This window comes from Dermacentor albipictus, unplaced genomic scaffold (genome assembly GCF_038994185.2).
Source record: "Dermacentor albipictus isolate Rhodes 1998 colony unplaced genomic scaffold, USDA_Dalb.pri_finalv2 scaffold_21, whole genome shotgun sequence".
NCBI lineage: Eukaryota > Metazoa > Arthropoda > Arachnida > Ixodida > Ixodidae > Dermacentor > Dermacentor albipictus.
In genome coordinates, this window is record NW_027225575.1 from 1,237,259 (window position 1) to 1,257,963 (window position 20,705).

Below are 20,705 nucleotides of genomic sequence, written 5' to 3' on the forward strand. Positions count from 1 at the left end.
TGAATTGTACCTAATAGCACATCTAAAGCGGACAAATTTGACATCTTACACATGAATCTCAAAAAATGTATTAATATGTAGTTACAACTTTTGCAGAACCCTCGTAAACAACGTAACAAATTCACGTAAGATGTAAAATAACATATGAAATTTGTCCGCTTTGAATGATATAATGGATGCCGTTTATAGAACCGCGATATCTGTTCTTGGTGCAGAGCTATTAGTTTGGAAACTTCGTGCTTCTATTTTTTTCAAGCTTCTGAAATTTTGAAAATCTTTTTAACAAAATTCAAGCCCTAAATCAAAATTCCACTTTCAACAGTCACTAGAATTTAACTTTATCTTTCAAATGCAACAAATTTCATTAAAATCGGTCCAGGGGTTATCTCAGAAAAATGTTTTTGCGTTTTTACATGTATTTGAGTAGGCCACGTCGGAGTTGGGCCCGAGCTAAAGCTTCCTCTTAACACATCTGATGCAGTGCTAGCTAGGACGCTAGTGGTCTCCTACGAGTATATCGTCATCATATTTTCCGTGCGTCCATCAAGCTTTTTCTTGGCGACTTCAGAGCGGACGTTGGGAGCGCCAAAAATCTGCCGAAGCTGGTGTTTGAATGCCGCCCAGTCAGGCAAGGTGCTATCGTGGTTGAGAAACCAAGTTCTGGCAACGTCAGTGAGGTAGAATGCGACGTTGCGAGGCTTGTGCATGTCATCCCACCGGTTAGACTCACTCACGCGGTCATAATTGTCCAGCCAGTCATCGACGTCGTCACTACGAAGGCCAGCGAACATGGTGGGATCGCGCTGCCGCGTGCTGACGATCCATAAACGAACGACCGGTGGGGGAGAGACGGTAACGCCGGAGGCTCCTGGAGGATCTTCTTGGGGCATCGTGGCCCAAGAAGATCCTCCTCGTGGAGCAAGCGGCGGCCTAAACGAAGCTCCAGGGAAACTCGAAGGCGTAGAGGACCAAGGAATCGAAAGCAGCCTCCACTACTTGCGAGACAGCTGTTAAGCCTCAACGGTTTATTGCGTAGGTCGCGCGCTGAATACGATGACGCTGGCCATGATAATGAATATATATACAAATGAAGATGAAGGTGTAATGCTCACAATATTTACGTACCGCTTCCGAAGCCTTATGGTGTGGCTTTGCACTTGCCCATTTTGCGACACTAGACTACAGCCAGGAAGCAGCAACCTTTCCTACAACAAATTTGTGTTCTCAAAGTCCTAAAACACGCATTTCAATGAGCACATAAACGAGCAATGCATAATGAAGCTCTCAATAAAATTTGGTTAGCCACTAGAAGCTTGTATATGTCTTGTATCAGTAGTGCCTTCTTTGTCCTATTCTGATGTTTCATAAAGCACGTAAAGCTACAGTGCCGACCTAACACACTTAACAAACCAATGTCCAAACGCTCAAAACATGTTCTTTCAACGTTTACGATGCCGCCGCCTTCTCGTCAGGGCTTCGACGCCACACCGCTACACAAGCATCGTTCCAGTCGCTTGCCCAGCGCGCTATCGCCACTCCAAGCAACATAACAAAGGCAAAGAGCTTTGCGTTGCACTGTCCCACTGCAGGTTATAGCAATCGCGCTTGGAGCGAAACCAAAACTGCCAAAAAAATACTTGTAGACTAGTTTGCCAGTCAATACAATGCCAATCCGAAGCCTGTACTTCCCATCATTTCCATGATCGTTGAACGATCGCAGCGCCAGATTTGCCTCTAGGTACACTAATATGACACTCTATGTTACAGGGGAACCGGAGGAGGTCAGCTCGCTGGATTCTACGGCCACATCCTGCAGCTAACCGGAACCGCGCGGGTGGATGGTGGACGAGCCGCTGTGTACGGGTGGTCGGAAGCGGTAAGCACTGGCGTAGAATACGATTATCGCCTAAGTGTTGTGAACTAGCACTTTGTGACAGTCAGAAATTCGGCAAGGGAGGTTCAATGCGACGCGGCCTACGGTGACAAAAAGCGTATTACGGCGTGTCGTTTGTCGTGACATGGTGTGTAGCTCACATTGGCCGTCGAAAATATCCGCATGCGCGTCGCGTCGAGACTGTAAAAAGTGGGTTCATTTGCCTACAAACGTTTAGGAAAAGGTCACGCTAGGGCGGTGTTGCTTAAAACTTTCTCGGAGACGCTCGAATCTGCACTGGTTAAAGGACGCCCGTGAACTTAATTTTGAGGCATATTACAGGAACCTACGTGCTCGAAACTGTTTGAGACCATCGACTGAGAGGCATAGCCAGTGGCTGGCGCACCAAACACGCCCCCCCCCCCTTCTCGAAGGTCTTTGTGTGGATAGCATGCTATGCTTTCAAACACTCCTCGAAAAAAAAATCTAGCTGCGCACCGCCCCCATTACGTGCAGACTCGCTACATTAAACCGTATCAGTTATGATTAGTAGCTGTTGGTACAAACATCGCTGTGCGTGCAGAGAAGTTTTGTGACACATTCTCAACACATGCTTACAGTTGGCCCCCCTAGATGAGATGGTGCAGGCGCGAGCGCTCGCTGGGGCCTTCCGGCGCCCTCAGCCCATCCAGCCATTGCCCGCCCAGCCTACAGTTTCGGTTGGCGAGACGCTAGGCACCAGTGGCTTGCAGGTGAATTTGCACACATCGCATTTCTTTTTTTTTTCGTTTATTGCACTGGGTGTCCATAAAGCAGTGTCTTACTTGAACGGAGTTTTCAGATCGTTGCATGCGGTGCCGGTGGTGTGGCCGAGCAGGATGCGGCCCAGGAGTGCCTGAGTGCTCCAGCTCGTAAGTTGGAGTCGCCTTGTCCTGTTATCTGTACCAATATTAACAGTTTAATGGAATCACCCATCGGCATGTGATGCTTCTTACCATGTCAGTCCTTTTAAACATGAGTTACATAGGCTTCTGCTGTGAAAAAATAGCATAACTTGTATGCTTTCAGCACCACAACGCCAAAGGCGCCACCGAGTGCCGCCGGCGGGTGGCCGTGAGGCCCTCTCACGCCTAGTGGAACTGCACACCCGGAGCAGTGAGCAGCAGCAGCAAACCAACACGGTTCGTGGATACTATTTCTGTGCACTGCGGATATATCTCAAAAAGAGATAGGATGCACATGGATGTAGCCGAGAAATATTTTTCCATAACAGTCAAGTGCAATAAACAGCCATTCTGCCTTGAAATTAAACAAAAAACTTTCTGGCGAATGTGGACAAATGGAAAATAAGAAAATTTATGGACGAATATTTGCTATTTGACAATATTCGATGGAGTGTCTATTGGGTATTTTCTTCAAAATTAATTCGTACCAAACATTTACTATTTGCACACTCCTACAGAAAAACAAACCTAAGTATGTAAGGAACTATATCCTCAGCATAGTCACCAAGTACAATTGTACACTCGCTCACAAAATATTGCGGGGCGCGCGAGCGCGTGGCGAAACGACCCTCCTCCCCTACTAGCGGGGAACCCCTGGTGTCGAGACCGGCGCCTGCACGCATGCGCGTCCCTCCAGACTGCAAGCACGCATGTTTCCGCGCTTCTTCCTTGCGCGCCGGCGATATCCGAAAGCAGTCGCGAGGTGCCCTTCTTGCGTTTGGCGCTGTGGCGGCTTCGACGGGCAAAACTTCGTTTATACAACGGAAATCAAGAGCTCATTTTCGTCTTGCCTGTCTCCTTCTATGGAGCGCCTTTCCTGCCACGCTCTTCTGCAGGAGAACGCCCCGTTCGTAACAAGAAATAAACGACGAAGATTGGCCACGAAAAGGTGCAGCGTAGAAAAAAAATGACTTGTTGCGTTCACCACCTATGCGTCAGCGATTGTGACTGGACAAAAAGCGGCCGCAGCAGCGCGCGCAAGCTCACGCTTCTGAACACCCTTCACATAGTTGTGCCCGTCGAAGCCGCCACAGCGCCAATCACAAGAGAGCTACCTCGCGGCTACATTTGTATATCGCCGGCGCGCAGGGAAGAAGCGCGGAAACATGCACGCTTGCCGTCTCGGAGGGACGCGCATGCGTTCAGGCGTCGGTCTCGACACCAGGGTTTCCCGCTAGCAGGGGGGAGGATCGTTCCGCCACGCGCTCGCGCGCCCCGCAATATTTTGTGAGCGAGTGTACATCTTTGCAATTATAACGTCGCATCTGCACGCCTTTGTCGATCTTTGGTTCGGGTATGTTTTGCATGCTGGAGCAGTATATAGGACAGAAAATCGCTGATACTGGACAATCGCCCGCCAGGCAAACTGGTGCGTAGCCCTGAAAAGGACTGTTTGGTTTCTTCTTACGAAGAGGTGCTTGGAGGTGTGAGATGCGTTTGAGGAGGTGACAGAAAAGGAATTCTGGAACCACTATGGTCTGTCCAAACAACGGGAATTGGTTCTGCGCAGGACTCGGCACCATTTACGGATGCCGCTGGGTCAGTGGATTTTCAGCGGAGAGAAAAGTGTTGTGCACGCTGAGACTCTCCATAAACAGAAGCTCCCAGCAAAGTGTCGGTAGCGAAGAATTCCGAGGTGACATTGGCGACGTATTTCGTTTGCAGCTGATTGCGGAGCTCCGGGATGCGGCCACCCGCCAGGCTGTGGCCCTGGAACAGCTGGCAACTGAGGCCAGGCTCCACAGGGAGGCTGCAGACAGGCAGGCTTCAGCCCTGGAGGCCATCCTGCAGCAACAGGGCCAGGCGTTCCAGGAGCTGCGCAGCGTGGGGGCGCTTTCGCGGGCCATTGCAGCGGCACTGCGGTGGCCTGCACAATAATTTAAAATTTTGCTATCTTTTTTATCTGCAGCAAAGGCTGCTGCAGTTTTTTTAAAGTCTGCAGTGCATATTTTTTTAAAATCTGCAGCGAAGGTTGTTGTGTATAGCTTTAAATCTGCAGCGAAGGTTGTTGTGTATAGTTTTCAATCTGCAGCGAAGGTTGTTGCGTATAGTTTTAAATCTGCAGCGAAGGTTGTTGTGTATAGTTTTAAATCTGCAGCAAAAGATGTTGTGTATAATTTTAAACCTGCAGCGAAGGTACTGTGTATAGTTTTAAACCAGCAGCGAAGGTTGTTGTATAGCTTTAAATCTGCAGCTAAGGTGCTGTGTAGAGTTTTAAACCTGCAGCGAAGGTTGTTGTATAGTTTTAAATCTGCAGCAGAAAGTGTTGTGTGTAGTTTATACCTGCAGCGAAGGTTGTTGTGTATAGTTTTAAACCTGCTGCAGGAAGTGTTGTGTATAGTTTTAAACCTGCAGCAAAAGGTGTTGTGTATAGTTTTAAATCTGCAGCAAAGGATACTGTGTATAGTTTTAAATCTGCAGCAAAGGGTATTGTGTATAGTTTTAAACCTGCAGCAAAAGGTGTTGTGTATAGTTTTGAACCTGCAACGAAGGTTGTTGTGTGTCGTTTTAAACCTGCAGCGAAGGTTGTTGTGTATAATTTAAAATCTGCAGCGAAGGTTGTTCTGTATAGTTTTAAATCTGCAGCGAAGGTTGTTGTGTATAGTTTAATATCTGCAGCAAAGGGCATTGTGTATAGTTTTAAATCTGCAGCAAAGGGTATTGTGTATGTATAAACAAGCACGAAAGGTTGCCTTTTTTGTATACGTTCAAAACGATCGCATTCTACATGAGGGCACTTAGGAACTTGGACTGTGCACTAGGTTTTGCGTCGCGACTTCTGAAATAGTTGTGGGAGTTTGTTTTTGTTTATTGCTTCGACTTTGTTGTGCTATGCGTGTGTGTCTGTGCAGAGGAGAGGCAGGCACCTCTTAACGTCTGTACGTATATTAGAAAATGACTCTCTTTTTTCTTTTTACCTTACAGTAAAGGCAACTTTCTTTTACTCAACTATATTAAATCGCGCAGTTCCGATACAATTTCAGTTCTAAGATGGCGCTCATGTCGTGCATTAAATTTTTTTAAGCATGATTCAGTATTCCCACTTGCCGGCGTTGCAGTGCCGATTCAAACAGGCTTTTTCGGACTACCCGCCAATTTGTGGGGGGGGGGGGGGTCACTTTGGCTCGGTGACAAACTATGACACTGTGTCCCATTCACAGTTAAGCCGCTGCTTGTGAGTAACTGTTAGGCAACGTACTTCATCGGAAGGATAGCAAGTTATTGTGTGCTAAAGAGAAGGACAAGAAAGAAGCACATGACATATGCGCTTGTGTTATGCTTCTTTCTTGTGCACAGTTTTTTTCCCATGCATAAAAAATATGCACAGCTCATCAGGATGCCATTGTGCACAAGCTTGTGCAGCCACAGGGTCATTCATTAAAAGAACACGGTTTCATTGAGATTGGTAGCTAATGTACAAGATGTTATCGTGCCAAACATATTGCACCAGACTGGAGAACATAGCAAACTGGGTCACATCGTGATGCTCCGGGGAGGAAACAGTGCATTGTATTGCTTGACGTTGACTTGATAATAAGTGACTAATAAATTCACCGTGGCTAATGAACCCACACCAATAGTGTGTTTGTAAACTTTGGCATACCGACAGCATTCGTTTCACTTTCTTTTCCCACCTGTGAAAAAACAATGTACCAAGCAGTTGCAGCATTACATTGGCTGCTGCGTACGAGGTCGAAGCCAGGCGGTGGCGTACCCTCCGGAGGTGGTCAGCATGCACTCCCCGTGGTCCTTGAAAAAGGTTCACCACGCGGTTGCGCTTCTGCTGGCCCCTCAGGTACAGCTCTCGCGGTGGCGGCACCCGCATGGGTGGTGCTGGCGGGTCGACCAGATCTACTGTCTGCTAGACAGCTGGAGGCACGTCACTGTCGTCATCGTCCTCCTCCGGGACGATGAGGCAAGGCAAGGACGTACCGCCAAGGCAATGTTGTGAAGAGCTGCACAAGCGGCAATGATGGTCGCCGCTCGATCGGGGTTGTAGAGCAGGGTCCGGTAACACTGCAAGCAGCGGAACCTGATCTTTAGGACCCCAATGCACGTGTCCACAACATTGCGCATGGCGGTGTGCTCCTTGTTGTAGAAGCCCTCGGGGGTGCTGCTAGCTGGATGCCCCGGCACTAGTGTCAACAGCCACGGCTCCAAGGGATAGCCGGGGTCTCCTGCGCAAGGGCAGGGTGACAGTTTAGCGATATCTATTTCATTGTGGCGCACATTTGCGGCACTTACCAAGCAAACATTAACCAGGGCGCAGTTCTGCTTCAAGATATGTACGGAGAGCGTTCCTACGCCACACCCATGAATCATGACAGGACCCCGGGAAGCAGGCGTTGATGTCTTCGATCCAGAGGTCTGCATCGCATGTCTGCAGATTAAAAATTAGTGCAAACAGTTGTCGTACAAGTCCTTTAAAGCACTTTGTTATATTAACCTAATCTGCACAATGTGACAGACTGTTCGAATACTGCTATGAACAAATCTCGGACATGGACGGTTTCGTAGTTGAAGTTTCAACACGCGGACTTGTTTTCGTCGGGGCATCGCCAAAGACTAGCCCGCCTGTTACCTGCTCGGAACGTCACAATTTGCTGGCACCCCCGCGTTTACCCACATTACTGTTACGTGTTTCAGCTAATGTTCCGCAACACCTCCAACATGAAAAATTGCAGGCACAAAACCGGAATAAAAGAACTCCTTTAGTGCTATTAAATGACACACGTATTGCAAGATGTAGCGCCCATCATTAAACGTGTGCAGGACGGCAGCACACGACAGCGAGTACTACGGCATAATCCAGCAGGAGCGGCGTTTTGAATGCATCGAAATCGTAAATCAAACTTCCGGGATACTCCGCGATCGAGCAACGTCAATTTCATGCGCTGTGGAGACCGCTGAGCCGCAGTGTGTCCCGCACCGCAAGATTTCATCACTGTTCCATCGCGATGTACCCTCAAAAGGAATCGATTCCCGTTGTGGATAGATCGAGAATACCGCTCCTACTAGATTCTGTTGCAATAGTCCGAGTGAAATGGAAAATTACTGCGACACAAACGAAAAAAAAAATATCACTAAGGATACAATACAAGAATATTACTTACGATCATGGTGTTCATGGCGTAGAAACCCTTCCTCGACATATAGCTCTGTGTATCCCCGGGGCTCAGGCCTTGGGGCTGCTGTATGGCGATAAGTGTGCCATCGACGCAGCCGAGCACACCGGGGATCAGTCCGAGCAGCGCAAACGCCGCCTTTGCCCTGGCCTTCGCGGCTGTCGTCTGGGGGAAGTCCACCCACCGCTTTTGCCCGCCAACGACAGTTATGGCGTTTGCCACTTCGTGGGTAGTGTCGCTGACGGACGACTGCGACAGGCCGATGAATTCTTCACTGCCGACGCCCCACTGGAAGCTTCCCGTTGCGAAAAACCTCAGCGCACACAACACCTCCCGCTCAGTAAAAATTCCACTGGCTGGCTGGCACCCGATGATGGGGTCGAGTGCACCGCACAACCAACGCACCGTTTTTTTTGAGAAACGAAAACGACGCCGGAATTCGCCTTCTGTCATCTCTTCAAACGCATTTCGCACCTCCATCCGCTCTCCTTCCTCCTCAAGCAACGCCAGCGCAACAACCGAAGTTTCTAACGCAAACGCCATTTTTCTCGAATTAAACTATGGATTGGATCCGAACGTGCTAGTCAGCTGTCGAAGCCGCCTTTGGGTCTAATCCAATCCATCAGACGCGCCATGCCAAACCGGTCTCGTAACGAGCGATGATGGCTCCAAACTTCTCCCGTCACGTTCGGACGAAATGCTCGGTGGGCGGATGATTGACAGGAGCGTGTCGTCATTTTGACGTCACCAAAAACGGGGCCGCGCCCCGCGGCTGGCGACGTCGGCGCGGAGTAGGCCAATCGTGCGCGCCGGTAACCGAATGAACGCGCCGAACAACCGTCTCCGATCGCACCCCAGGTAAAATAAGCCAACAACACGACTTTCTTTCGACCCGAATGCAATTCTTAGCAATAAAATTACGTCCCTTAAGGCACTAAGTCCTACCTACTGGGAACTCCTGTGTATAATAAACACGAACTGCAAAAGTCTGCATGGAGGACACTTGCAAAGCTCATGTTTTCCATGAGAAAAAAAAAAGCGTATGCCTACACACGAAAGTTATTCGCGTGGTTTCCCCATCGGCGGTTACTGAGATAGTACACAAACACGAACAGTAATTTTTCAGCTGTTACGTTTGTAGAACGTGACACACAGAAAAAGCACTGAGGGCGGTATGGAAAGCTGGACAAGTTACTGAAGTTGCAGCATGGTTGCAGAATGAGACTTGGCGCAGAAAAACGCAAGTCATAGACCAGGTGACAATGAGGAGGAACATCCATTTGTCAGCTTTCTCTACAGGCAAGAGGCGAGTGTAGCACAATCAAGGCGCAATGACGTCCGCAGCCTCATGGAGCACACACATGGACAGGGCTGTGTTCGTGTACATGCGCCTTCTGGGGTGCGATCTTGTACGCGTTCCAAAATAGAACGGAGGCGGTTCGTTCCACCAAGCCAAATACGATTTGTCAATTTGAACCGTGCCGAACGCCATGACGTCAATTGCGGCGTGATATCGGCTATCAATCATTCCGTGTCGTCTGCTATCGGACGAACGGAGCGGAACATACCGCCTATTTCGTGACGTAAAGAACGAACCGCCTCCGTTCTATTTTGGAACGCGTACAAGATCGCACCTCTGATGTCCTTGGGTCTGAGCGCTCACCTGTTGTCTTTAGGCACACGGAACAACCTTGCAGGGCTTGTTCTTGAGGTATCTGTGCACCACTGCACGATGCACGAGCGGTACGAGTTGTGAAACGGGTGAAACATCGCGGAGCACAAGCACACAGCTACAGAGGACAACGAAACTGACGAAACTACCCACGATGGTCAACGCACAGCAGCGCACGCTTCACGATAACAGCAGATAACGAAACATGAAACGTCATGCAGCGCGTCGAGCTGGCGCCGGGCCGGCGGGGCCGCACGGCGTGCGCGCGCAGACAGTCGGAGGTGAGGGAGTTGCGAGGGAGTAACGAGGGAAGGCGATTGGAGAGGAGATGGGGGGGAGGGCTCGGCCACCTGGATCGGCGCGCGTGCGCGCGACGATCTACGAGGCCATGCAAGGGAACCAGATTTTCGGGTTCGCCCAATATAGAGATGGCGCTAATTACCTCTGCCACCGAAACCGGGAAGTTTCTCGCCACTGATATGTGCGCATTAAAGGGAAGCTGAAGGGTTTCCTAGAAAAAATAAGTGAACAGCTGTACGTAACGGTTTTCAACACTCCGAATTCGAATATCGCATCGAAATTGACCGATAGAAAGCGCAAACAGATTTAATTTCTACCGAAAGGTGTAGCAGCAGACTCGAGGCAGCTCGCGCGCGCCGTTTGCGCCTGTAATTGGTCGGTCGCCTCGTGACGTCACAATGGTGTTCGTCCGGACCGAACGCTGCCGCTACACATGACACACGGTGCAAGGTGGTTTGGCGCTGTTTTGCTGAGACGATAATGGCAAATTTCGAGAGCTTGCGTTTATCCGAGGAGTTCGGCGTTGCTCCCTACATGCACAGTCTCGTCCACTCTTGGTGAACACGGCTCACCGTGGCCGCGCTCCGCGGGGCGCCAGTGCGTCCGGCGCGGCGGGTCATCGAAGCGAAGCGGCGCAGGCGCACACGGACCCAGGGGAGGTGCTTCGCGTCGTCTGGTACAGCGCTGGAGCGCGCCGCCTTCTTGTTTTGCTGTAAAGTACACTTCGCTAGACCCAGGTGACTGAGCGACCGAGGCGGCATTGCGGGAAGGCGCACTTCACTAACTGGAGCATTTTCCAGCTGGTTCCGTCTACAGCTTGTGAACAGCCTGCTTAATCAAGATACATAAACAGAAACAAGCTTCTCGCCACATAAATCACTTGGCATGTTTTTTATAAGTGAGGAGGGTAAAAATACAGTCATTTTTTTCGCGTTTTTTATTAGGCTGGGGCGTAGAGGAGACGCTTGATAGTCGTGTCAGGGACGTCACCCAGCCTGATGCTGTTCTTAATTTCTCGAATGGTGGAGGTCGGGTTTGCAGCAGCCGCCGCAACAATGGTCACTCTTTGCCGGGCTTTACGGGGAGCATCCGCAATCTTTCCATCCTTCTCGTAAGCCTGGACGATTCTATTTGCAGTTTTCAGTGTCCTTTTTGTCATCTCCGATATAACGCGTTGAGAATAGTTTTGTAGGCATAGATCTATGATGCGTCGTCTTTCTTTTTCCAGTACCCGCGACATGGCTAGTTTCCAAAGTGCTCCGGGGAAATGAAATTATCCTGAACTGTTACAATGTTTTTATCGCCGAAGTGCCATGGCAACCAGCAACCGAACAACCTGCAATTCATCATGCAAGTCGACGGAAATGCGTTTAATGGAAACACCTCTGGTGTCTTTCGATTTGGCGAGTCATCCCAGAATATTTAACTCCTGAGCGGCCAGTCACTCAGTTGAGTAGTCGTTGACTGCGCCGCATCATCATATTAAGCTAAGATGGGGTAGCATGACCAAAGCAAAAAAAAGGGGGGGGGTCTCGACGGTTGATCGGGCTGACGCCCATGGTCAGTTAAAAAGTAGACTGTCTCGACCACAGCAATCTGGCTTGGGCCGGGCTTAGCTTTTACAAATGGCGAGCCGATTTGCAGACCACTGGCATGCTGTGGGCAGACGACACCGGGCCGGCATCATGACCGCCGGTTTAAATATCGTGGCCGCGTTCGTCCAACAGACGGACCGGCCACTTCCCCGCGACGGCAACAGCATCGCTTGTCCGCGCCAATGGGTTCCTGTGCCGTATTCATATTTGGGTTTTACCCACTCAGCCCAGCCCACCCCCGCCTATCCCCTAAAAAAAAAAGAACTCAATTCCTCCTAATCTCCAAATTTATCCGATGCCCACCTCTATGGTGTAACTCAGAGGCCATGTGTCGCTTCGGGACGTATAGCGCACAATTAACAATTATTATATGCTAGTGAGAATATGCATATGGCCCATTCCGAGGAAGTACTGAAATGAAATAGAAGCGAATAACGACTTAACTACCCGGCAAGACGTAATTTTAGCTAGAAAACAAACATGTAGATTATAGATTTTCCACTCCAATTACATATTCGAAACGGACGGAAACAGCATTCGCATGCGGCGTGCATTGACTCCAAGGAGAAAAAAAACCAAAAAAACGTCGGCGCCCCATGTTTTACTTCCCCTAATCAATGTAATCAAATAATGGTGATCAGCAGAATAACGTATAGCATGCCGTATCACTATCACTCGCTAAACAAGCGCGACCAAGAACAAGTCGATGCCATCATCAGAGGCGCGTACAAAACGGCCCTGGGTCTCCCTGTCACCACCTCAAACGAGAAGTTAGCGGCCCTCGGGATCCACACCTTCACTGAGCTGTCGGACGCAGTTATGGCTTCGCAAAAGACCAGACTACAGAAGACGGCGGCGGGCAGAGCCATCCTCCACCGGACCGGAACGGCAACAGAGCTCCGTGCCCTGTTCAATCAATCAAACGATCAATCCCGCCTGAGGTCAGAGGCAAGATCAAGGCGAACCCGATACGGAAGCACATCAGCCATGAACTCCATGAAGGACGACGCAAGGCTCGCGTCGACAGACAGCGCGGACAATTCAAGGGTGACCCGTACGTAACGTAGATGGACGTGGCGGCGTATACCCTCTTCGCGGTAGCCGCCGTGAAGGGGAGAGACAACTACTTGACCCTCGCGGCCTCCGTAAGGGCAGAGACCCCAGCTGCGGCTGAGACCGTAGCCGCAGCGCTGGTAATAAAGCAAGAAGACAGGGTAGGCAGGGAAGTCCATGTCGTTACCGACTCGCAACAGGCCTGCCGTAACTTTAGCAACGGACGAACACCGCTGCTGGCGGCTCAGATTCTAGGCCCGAGGCTGCAAGAATACCATCAAATCACGTGGACGACGCGCCACGCGGGTCTGGAGGGGAACGAAAGGGCCAATGCCCTAGCTCGAGCACTAATCAACCGAGCGGGGCAAGACGAATCGTCTCATCAATCCCCACCCTTTACCTTCATGCCCCTGCCGTCCAATTACTGCGGCCGACTCGAGATCCAGCGACTAAAGTGCAGGATTTATCCTCCGCCTCACAGAAAGCTCAGCACTGAAGATGGTGTAGCTCTCCGACTTATTCAGGCAAACACATTTCCAAACCTACACAGATACTGTAAAATGTTCCCACATCTGCCCCTGGTGCATCTGCCTCTAGTGCGGCGACACACGCCCTATACTCTTTCACATCTCGTGGGGGTGCGGGGGCAAGCCTCAACACTTAAAGACGCCTAGCACGTCATTTGAGCGGTGGGAGGTACAGCTGACCGGCGATACCCTGGGGCGACAAGAAGCTCTCGTCCAGCAAGTACGTCGAGCAGCCATGGCCAGTGGAGTCCTGGAGTGAGGACGCCACCCACTCGATCTCAAGAGCAACCACCTCGATGGTTCGAATAAATGTTTTTTTTTTCTCTCTCTCTCTCTTGACCGACGACTCCTCTAAATGAGAATGCGACTTCTCGCGTCAGGTAGCCGTCAGAGGACCGGCACCACATCGGTGATTTTACCCAAACTGTGACAACAAAAATGAACTTAGTTTTTTTTATAGGATGTAGAAAGATGAAAAGGTGGAGTAAAATTGCCGCTAAATCAGTTGCTGTGCCGGGGAGAGCACTTTCCTACATCGCGTAAAGCACTCCATGCTCTCCTACCAGCGACATTAACTCGTCAATAAGAGAGTGCGAATCAGCGGATATCACTTCTTAGTTGCTGTCGAAGTAATAGTATTGCGTTCCTTAACGGCTAAATCCACGACAAACATGATGATGCCTGATTGAACAATCGCTCTTTAACTTTCTGCGAACTTTATAGCGGGTTTCCGTCGTTTTCTTAAGTCAATTAAGCACATTTGTTCTAGCATCAAGACATGCACGAAACGGCGCGCTAGGCTCATCCCTTGATGACTCCAATCAAGAGCGCGCCTAATAGGTTTCTCGGTACGCACTACACCAACTGCTGTGAGAGTAAAATAAAATGGCCCCAGCCTATTAAAAAACGCGAAAAAAATGACTGTATTTTTACCCTCATCACTTATAAAAAACATGCTATGTGATTTATGTGGTGAGAAGCTTGTTTCTGTTAATGTATATTGGTTAAGCAGGCTGTTCACAAGCTCTAGACGGAACCAGATGGAAAATGGTTAGTGAAGTGCGCCTTCCCGCAATGCCGCCTCCGGCACTCAGTCACCTGGGTCTAGCCACGGCCGGTCTCTAGGGGAGCGCGCGCTTTCCTGCTTACGGCCTTCGCATTCGCCGCGGAAGCAATGGGAGTTTTTATTTAAAGGGACACTAAAGGGAAACAATAAATCAGTTTAGACTAACAAAGCATTGTTTGAGAAACCTGCAGGCAGACATTTCAAGAAAATAGTTTGATTATTAGATGAGAGAATGAAGGTCCAAGTATCAGTATTTGAATTTCGCGCCGAAACCCCAGCGCCGGTACGTCAGCGTGATGTCAGGGATTCCAAAGTTTGTTTTCGCATTTGGGCCGCGTTAGCTGAATAAAGGTTCCCGAAACTTGGCATGTTTAATATTTGGTTCCTTTAGAACACAATGTAGTCAATCTGTACCGCTATATATAATTAGTAGGCCCTAGAAGACGCCATCAAAATCCAAGACGTCACAGTACCCAGGTGCGGGAACTCAAGTAGGCGTCGCCACCCACATTTCGTTCTTGCGCTTTTTCTGGCTTACCAAACGTCTTATCGTTGTAAGAGTGGTGTTTTTGGTGTTGTAGAACGGCGATTTACTGATGCAGAAGAAATCAGTTTTCACTTTAGTGTCCCTTTAAGAGTTGCGCCTTTCGCCGCCGCCAGGACGCGACGATCCTACCGCTCTCTGCTCGCCTGCTTCTGCGGCGGCGGGCGGTGATCGCCTGGTTTCGTGCTGTTTTTCCGCTGCTTCTCGTTCAACGATTCACCGAAACGAAAGAAAACAAAAAGCAAATGATTTATCTACATGTCAGCCAATAAGTTCACACGTGAACGGAGTTTTCATAGAAATATTCGAACCATAGAAACATCAAAGGTCCAATCACTCTCGTTCCTGAAAGGTATGACAGGGAAATGACAGATGTTGCGGTCTGAAATGCCGAAGATCGTATTTCGGGCAATTTCTTGCATGTCTCATATTCCATGCCAAAGTTAAGTGCTGGTAGAGAATTTAGTTAATGCGAAGGTTAACGGAATGGTGTATGGTTTATGGGGGTTTAACGTCCCAAAGCGACTCGGGCTTTGAGGGACGCCAATGTGAAGGGCTCTAGAAATTTCGACCACCTGGCGTTCTTCAACGCGCACAGACACTGCACAGTACACGGGCCTCTAGAATTTCGCCTTCATAGAAATGGCTTAGTAGCTTAGCACTCCAACCACTGAGCCATTGGGCCAGATTCATATAAGTTTCAATGCCGCCATATTCATTGCTTTCTTTTTCTCGCCACATTGTCAGGGATAGGGGGTATCGTCTCCTGACTCGGCTACCTGACGATTTAGTAAAGCAATGAAGGGGGCTAGTTAGTGAACGTTCATGGTTTTATTGCGCTCAGTTTTACAAAGTTTTACAAGTTATTCTGTTGTTTATAACTCTTAGCTGTCAAATCGAAGAGGCTGATTGCGCGGTCTTCGCATAATGCATAGAGGTGAAATATCAGGACCTGACGGTTACCACTCACGCGGGACGGACTTGGAGCGAGTGCGCGTTCTCCTTCCGCGTGAACGGCGGTCGCAGCGGCAGAGCAGTGGGGCAGTGGCGACCTCACCGCGGTGCGGTGGGAGGCGGAAAGAGCTCCCATTGCGAAGGCCGTAAGAGAAGCGCGCGCACCCCTCGAGACCGGCCGTGGTCTAGCGGAGTGCACTTTACAGCAAAGCAAGAGGCGGCGCATTCCAGTGCTGTAGCAGACGACGCGAAGCACCTCCCCTGGGTCCGTGTGCGCCTGCGCCGCTTCGCTTCGATGCGCCGCCGCGCCGGACGCGCTGGCGCCCCGCGGAGCGTGGCCACGGTGAGCCGTGTTCACCCTAAGAGTGGACGAGGCTGTACGAGCCTGTTGAGAAGAGCCGCCCTCTCGAAGAAGCAGGCAAGCAAGCAAGAAGCAAGCGAAGAAGCGTGTTAAGGGCAAGATATAGTCCGGCGTAACCCGCGCGCGCGGCCACGCGCGGCGCGGTTAAGCGACGTCGGTGAAAAACGCGCACTCTACAGTTCGGCGTCACGGCGTAGCCGGCGTGCCCAGGCGCGCTTGGCGAACTCAACGCCGCCGGCGCGGAGATAGAGCGTGTTCTATTTCACGCGGCTGACGCTAGACCAGAATGCACTGCGCGCTGTAGCGGCAGCGAGCAGAAGGCAGAATGGCGGCCTGCGGTGCGCGTACTGACAGTGCGGCTGTGGTTTTTTCAACATCCGTGTGTGATGACAGCGCTAGTGAGGACGCCTGTTTGAAGCGATTAGCAACCATCCATGTGTACACGATGTGAGACGCATGGACTACCGCGACACAGAGCGGAAGAACAACGCGTGGGAAGCTATACGAAAGCAGTGTGGTCTCGCCACAGGTAAGCTGCATTTCGCAGCTCCTGTACTAGCTGGTGGTAGTCGCCGAGTTGAGGGCGCTTGTCGAATAGCTTTCGCATGTACATACATGGTCCGCTTCCGTTTTTGACGTAGCCGAAGTACTAGCAATATGAGTGCGATGTTCTGGCTGTCAGGCACGGCGGCCGCATTTCGATGGGGGCGAAATGCGAAAAACACCCGTCTGCTTAGATTTAGGTACACGTTAAAGAACCCCAGGTGGTCGAAATTTCCGGAGTCCTCCTCTACGGTGTGCCTCATAATCAGAAAGTGGTTTTCGCACGTACAACCCTGTTCTTTTTTTTCAAAAGTTCTCGTTTTAGGCGCACAAACAGTGCGCGGAACGAGAAGCGCGGGCGCTACCCGAACGGCGAGGGTATATGCAAGACGCGCATGCGCCATGTAAACAGCTGTTCGCCGCGGCGGTGAAGTTGCGCTCCCGGACGCACAGACGGCGCCAGCCGCGAGCTGCGCGCGCACGCCGAACTCTAAGAGGAAGCAAATTTCTTGCACCCCTGGCGTAGCTAGCGCAGCGTATCCGACTTCGCCTGCCGCGGCCTGGCGCGCCGAGAACGCCGGACTATATCTTGGCCTTTAGAAATGTTCTTTCGTGAGTATGTTTTTTGCAAAGCTGCATTCAGTGATCCAGTGAGCTCGTTTCCGGGCAAACAACTGTACTGTTATGTTCCTACATGCGTCCTCGTGGAACGTAAGCGGGGATGCGATCGTCGGCATTTGTGCGCTGCCCCAATGCGGTCGGCAATCTACAGAAACGGTTGACTTGCGGGAAAAATTTTCCGGCTCTTGCAGCACGTGTAGTGACCATCAGTGCGCCATCTCCACACTACTCGTAACCGGAGCCGTAAAGGCGGCGAATTCCGTCGGCTACGCGAAACGGCCGGTCTCTCTGTGCGCGAGAGAAGGGGGAGCGCAGCGTCCTGGCGTGCGCTGGCTTTTAAACGCATGTAAATTTTACACTTGCACTGGGTTATGGTAGCTGCATGTGGGCTGTTTCACAACACGTGCGAATAGCAAATTAACGGTGGTTTGCGACCAAACCTGCGTTCAGGGTGGGAGATAAACATGCATCTTCCGTTCAGCGTGCTAACACGAAAGAGCTAGCAGTAAATCAAAATCCAGGTTTGGACGAGTTCGTGTATTCCTAAGGTCTTCGAAGACCAGTTACTATCCGTCCGCCCGCACCCGTCCGGTCTTTATGTATTCGTTGCCCCGACCTTCTCGCGCTGCGTTTACAAAGCCTGCTAGCAGCAAGTCGTACTCTCACTCATTCACGCATTATTGATAAACTCTGTTAGTAACCTGTCTGTCGTCTCTGTCGTCACGAAACTCTGTCGTCACGAAAGTGGTTAGAGCGCAGCAGTGTTGTTCTTGAGCACTTGAAATTCTTTCGATTCACAGCAGCCTCCCACTTTGCTGAAAGCTTCTTGTCTTGCGGGAAGTAATGGAACACCGGAACATCGTCCTGGCGTGCGCTGGCTTTTAAACGCATGTAAATTTTACACTTGCACTGGGTTATGGTAGCTGCATGTGGGCTGTTTCACAACACGTGCGAATAGCGGTGTTCGTGCAACCGTAGGCTGCACAGAACGCGGGCATGATCGGCCCACCACTTCAATGGATGCTGCGCACGTCAACTACCACTCTACATACACACAAACGAAGGAACGGAGGGTCGAGCGAAACTGATTATGACTGCACGCACGCAGAAACAAGGACGGTCAGGCACGGTCGCGGAGACTGCGAAGGAGCGGAACACCAGTGCCGACGTCACTACGCCGCGGTTTCCGGTCTCCGCTGGCATCGTCAGAGTCAGCAGCAGCGCGCGGCGCTCGACGGGGGGCGGAGCGACAGTGCAATTTCAACCGACGATTACGTCGCTCTTAAGTGAAAAATCCCCCCCAAAATTTTACCTCCATGGTTTGTAAGGGTTCCATGGCTTGTAAGGGTTCCATGGTTTGTAAGGAGCGTCTTATTGAATTCTACAGACTCTTCAGTTTCCCTTTAAGGCACAAAGCGGCGTTAGAAGTGTACCAATCCGAGAAATTCACGTAGTTGGCCCTTCGTGATTGACAGTGCATGGAAAATCTTTTATGGCCTGCACTTTAGGGGTGCGATCTTGTACGCGTTCTAAAATAGAACGGAGGCGGTTCGTTCCACCGAGCCATATACGATCCGTCAATTTGAACCGTGCCGAACGTCACGACGTCAATTGTGACGTGATATCTGCTGTCGATCATTCCGTGTCGCCTGCTATCGGACGAACGGAACGGAACATGCCGCCTATTACGTGACTTATACCCCTGTTACACGGGCACTTGCAACGGCCGTTAACGCAAACGGCAGTTGAACGCCGTAACGGCAGTGGGAACGGAACGGTGGTGGCAGCGCTCACACGGCACTTTCCTTGCTCAGTCGGTTCACTTCCGTTTCGACGATTAATCACGTGACTCTTGAACTTTTTACCTCGCCAACTCTAAAAAAATTTTGTTTCTCCAATTATTTTCTGCGCTACATGCTGTACAACGTGTTTGCTTAACTATTTGCAAAAGTTGTTTGCAAAACTAGCGAAGAAGCTCAATTAGCCGATCCAATCCGATCCATGACGTTGCAAAATGGCTGCGTTTGTTGTGGTTTTAACGTGGTGAAGCGTCGCATTTCACGTTTCATCGCTTGTACATGTACTAACCGCAGCTTCACTGTGCATATCCTTTTTTCTTTCGTACCGCGAGTGACCGTCTGCGCGATTCAGCAGGTGCAGTGTTGAACGTGGTACGACTTTGCGACGCGCACCCCAGAACAGCCGCGGAATGGCGGTTAGCCGGCCACCTTATGATTGCGACCGTGATTGTCCACCCAATTTGCTTCTCCTGGTTGCGCACTACAAGGCCTTGTCGTCTGCAAAAAGGGCTGAACTGCAAGCTGTGCGAATTCAGAAAGCGTCAACAAAAAGAAGAAGCGGAAGGCGGCCGAGAGGCGATGTCGCAGCCTCGCTGCACTCGCTGTGGTGATGTCTGCTAGGCAAAGGAGTGTGTGGACGCTTCATCCTCGCGTACACGGGCGCATTGTGCTTTTGCGCTCGCAGTTCGGCCAGGTGATCTTGCCACAGGTTAATAAGCAAATGCGTCAGTGACGCTGTCCAAGCAAAGCGCTTTTGCGCCGGCGCGCTCACCTGCAGCGTGGACACGTTGCTGCTGGGGGCTGCCATCTTGTCTACTGCACGACGAAACGGACGGAAGCGGCGGCGCAACGGAGACCGGCGGGCTCCGTTGATTTCAATCGCCGTTGGATTTCCAACGGCGCTCGCGCTAAAGCCCCTCAATTTTCCAAAAGTAGCGCCATGCTTAGATCTTTCCGCCACCCCGCTCACCCAGGCGCTTCCTCCTCCACCCCTCCTGTCGCCCCAGCCTCCTCCGCTCCCCCATTGGCCAATCTGTGTCACGTGAAAGCATGCCCCGCGCTTTTGTATATTTTTTTCTTTCCGGCGCAGAGCAGGAGCCGCGCTTTTGTATATCTTTTCTTTGCAGTGCGCTGCGACCCCCATTTTTGGGCCTACGCGACGAAAGTACGGCAGGCAGTTTGAAGGAGCGCAATAGTTTTATACAATGTGTTAGGGCCGAGTGCTTAATTGCGATGCCGTGCTGCTGCGCCTACGGTTGCCATAACAGACCCAGTGACGGCAAAAAGCTTTTTGCTTTACCATCCGCCGGGCGCAACGCAAAACGAAGAAAAGTGTGGATTCACAAGATCGGGCGGGCTGACTTCGAGCAAGTGGCAAAGAACGCGCGGCTTTGTGAAGTAAGTGCCACGGCTCCTCCAACCTCTTCTTTTGACGCCCGTGTCAAAACTGGCCCGTGTCCAGTGCATTGGGCGGCGCGTTAAAGAACCCCAGCTGGAAAAAAATTAGTCCGGAGCCCCCATTATGTCGTGCCTTATGAGATCGTGGTGTTGGGATGTAAAACCCAAGAATCAACTTTTTTTCTTTCTTGTGTGCCTTGACTGTTCCAGATAACGGAACACTGCTTCCTTGTGAAAACTTACAACGCAAAAGAATACAGACGCACGTA

The 20,705-nt window shown here is 50.7% G+C and overlaps 1 protein-coding gene across 1 annotated transcript; it reads right to left on the bottom strand.

Annotated features, from left to right (window-relative positions):
- Positions 1–5,220: 5,220 nt before the first annotated feature.
- LOC139052320 (putative nuclease HARBI1) lies at positions 5,221–19,846 on the bottom strand. Its single transcript, XM_070529414.1, has 6 exons — positions 19,811–19,846; positions 7,992–8,291; positions 7,183–7,258; positions 6,811–7,055; positions 6,593–6,736; positions 5,221–5,226 (listed from the first exon to the last, which is right to left on the bottom strand). The coding sequence occupies exons 1-6, from the start codon at positions 19,844–19,846 to the stop codon at positions 5,221–5,223; spliced, it is 807 nt and encodes a 268-aa protein (XP_070385515.1).
- Positions 19,847–20,705: the final 859 nt, after the last annotated feature.

What these genes read in the sequence shown, in the direction of transcription:
- LOC139052320 (XM_070529414.1), bottom strand. Translation starts at nt 19,846, where the DNA reads ATGGCAGCCCCCAGCAGCAACGTGTCCACGCTGCAG. An exon ending in TCATGATTCATGGGTGTGGC is followed by an intron (nt 7,056 to 7,182) that starts GTAGGAACGCTC and finishes GCCCTTGCGCAG; the next exon opens with GAGACCCCGGCTATCCCTTG. An exon ending in TTCACAACATTGCCTTGGCG is followed by an intron (nt 6,737 to 6,810) that starts GTACGTCCTTGC and finishes GCTGTCTAGCAG; the next exon opens with ACAGTAGATCTGGTCGACCC.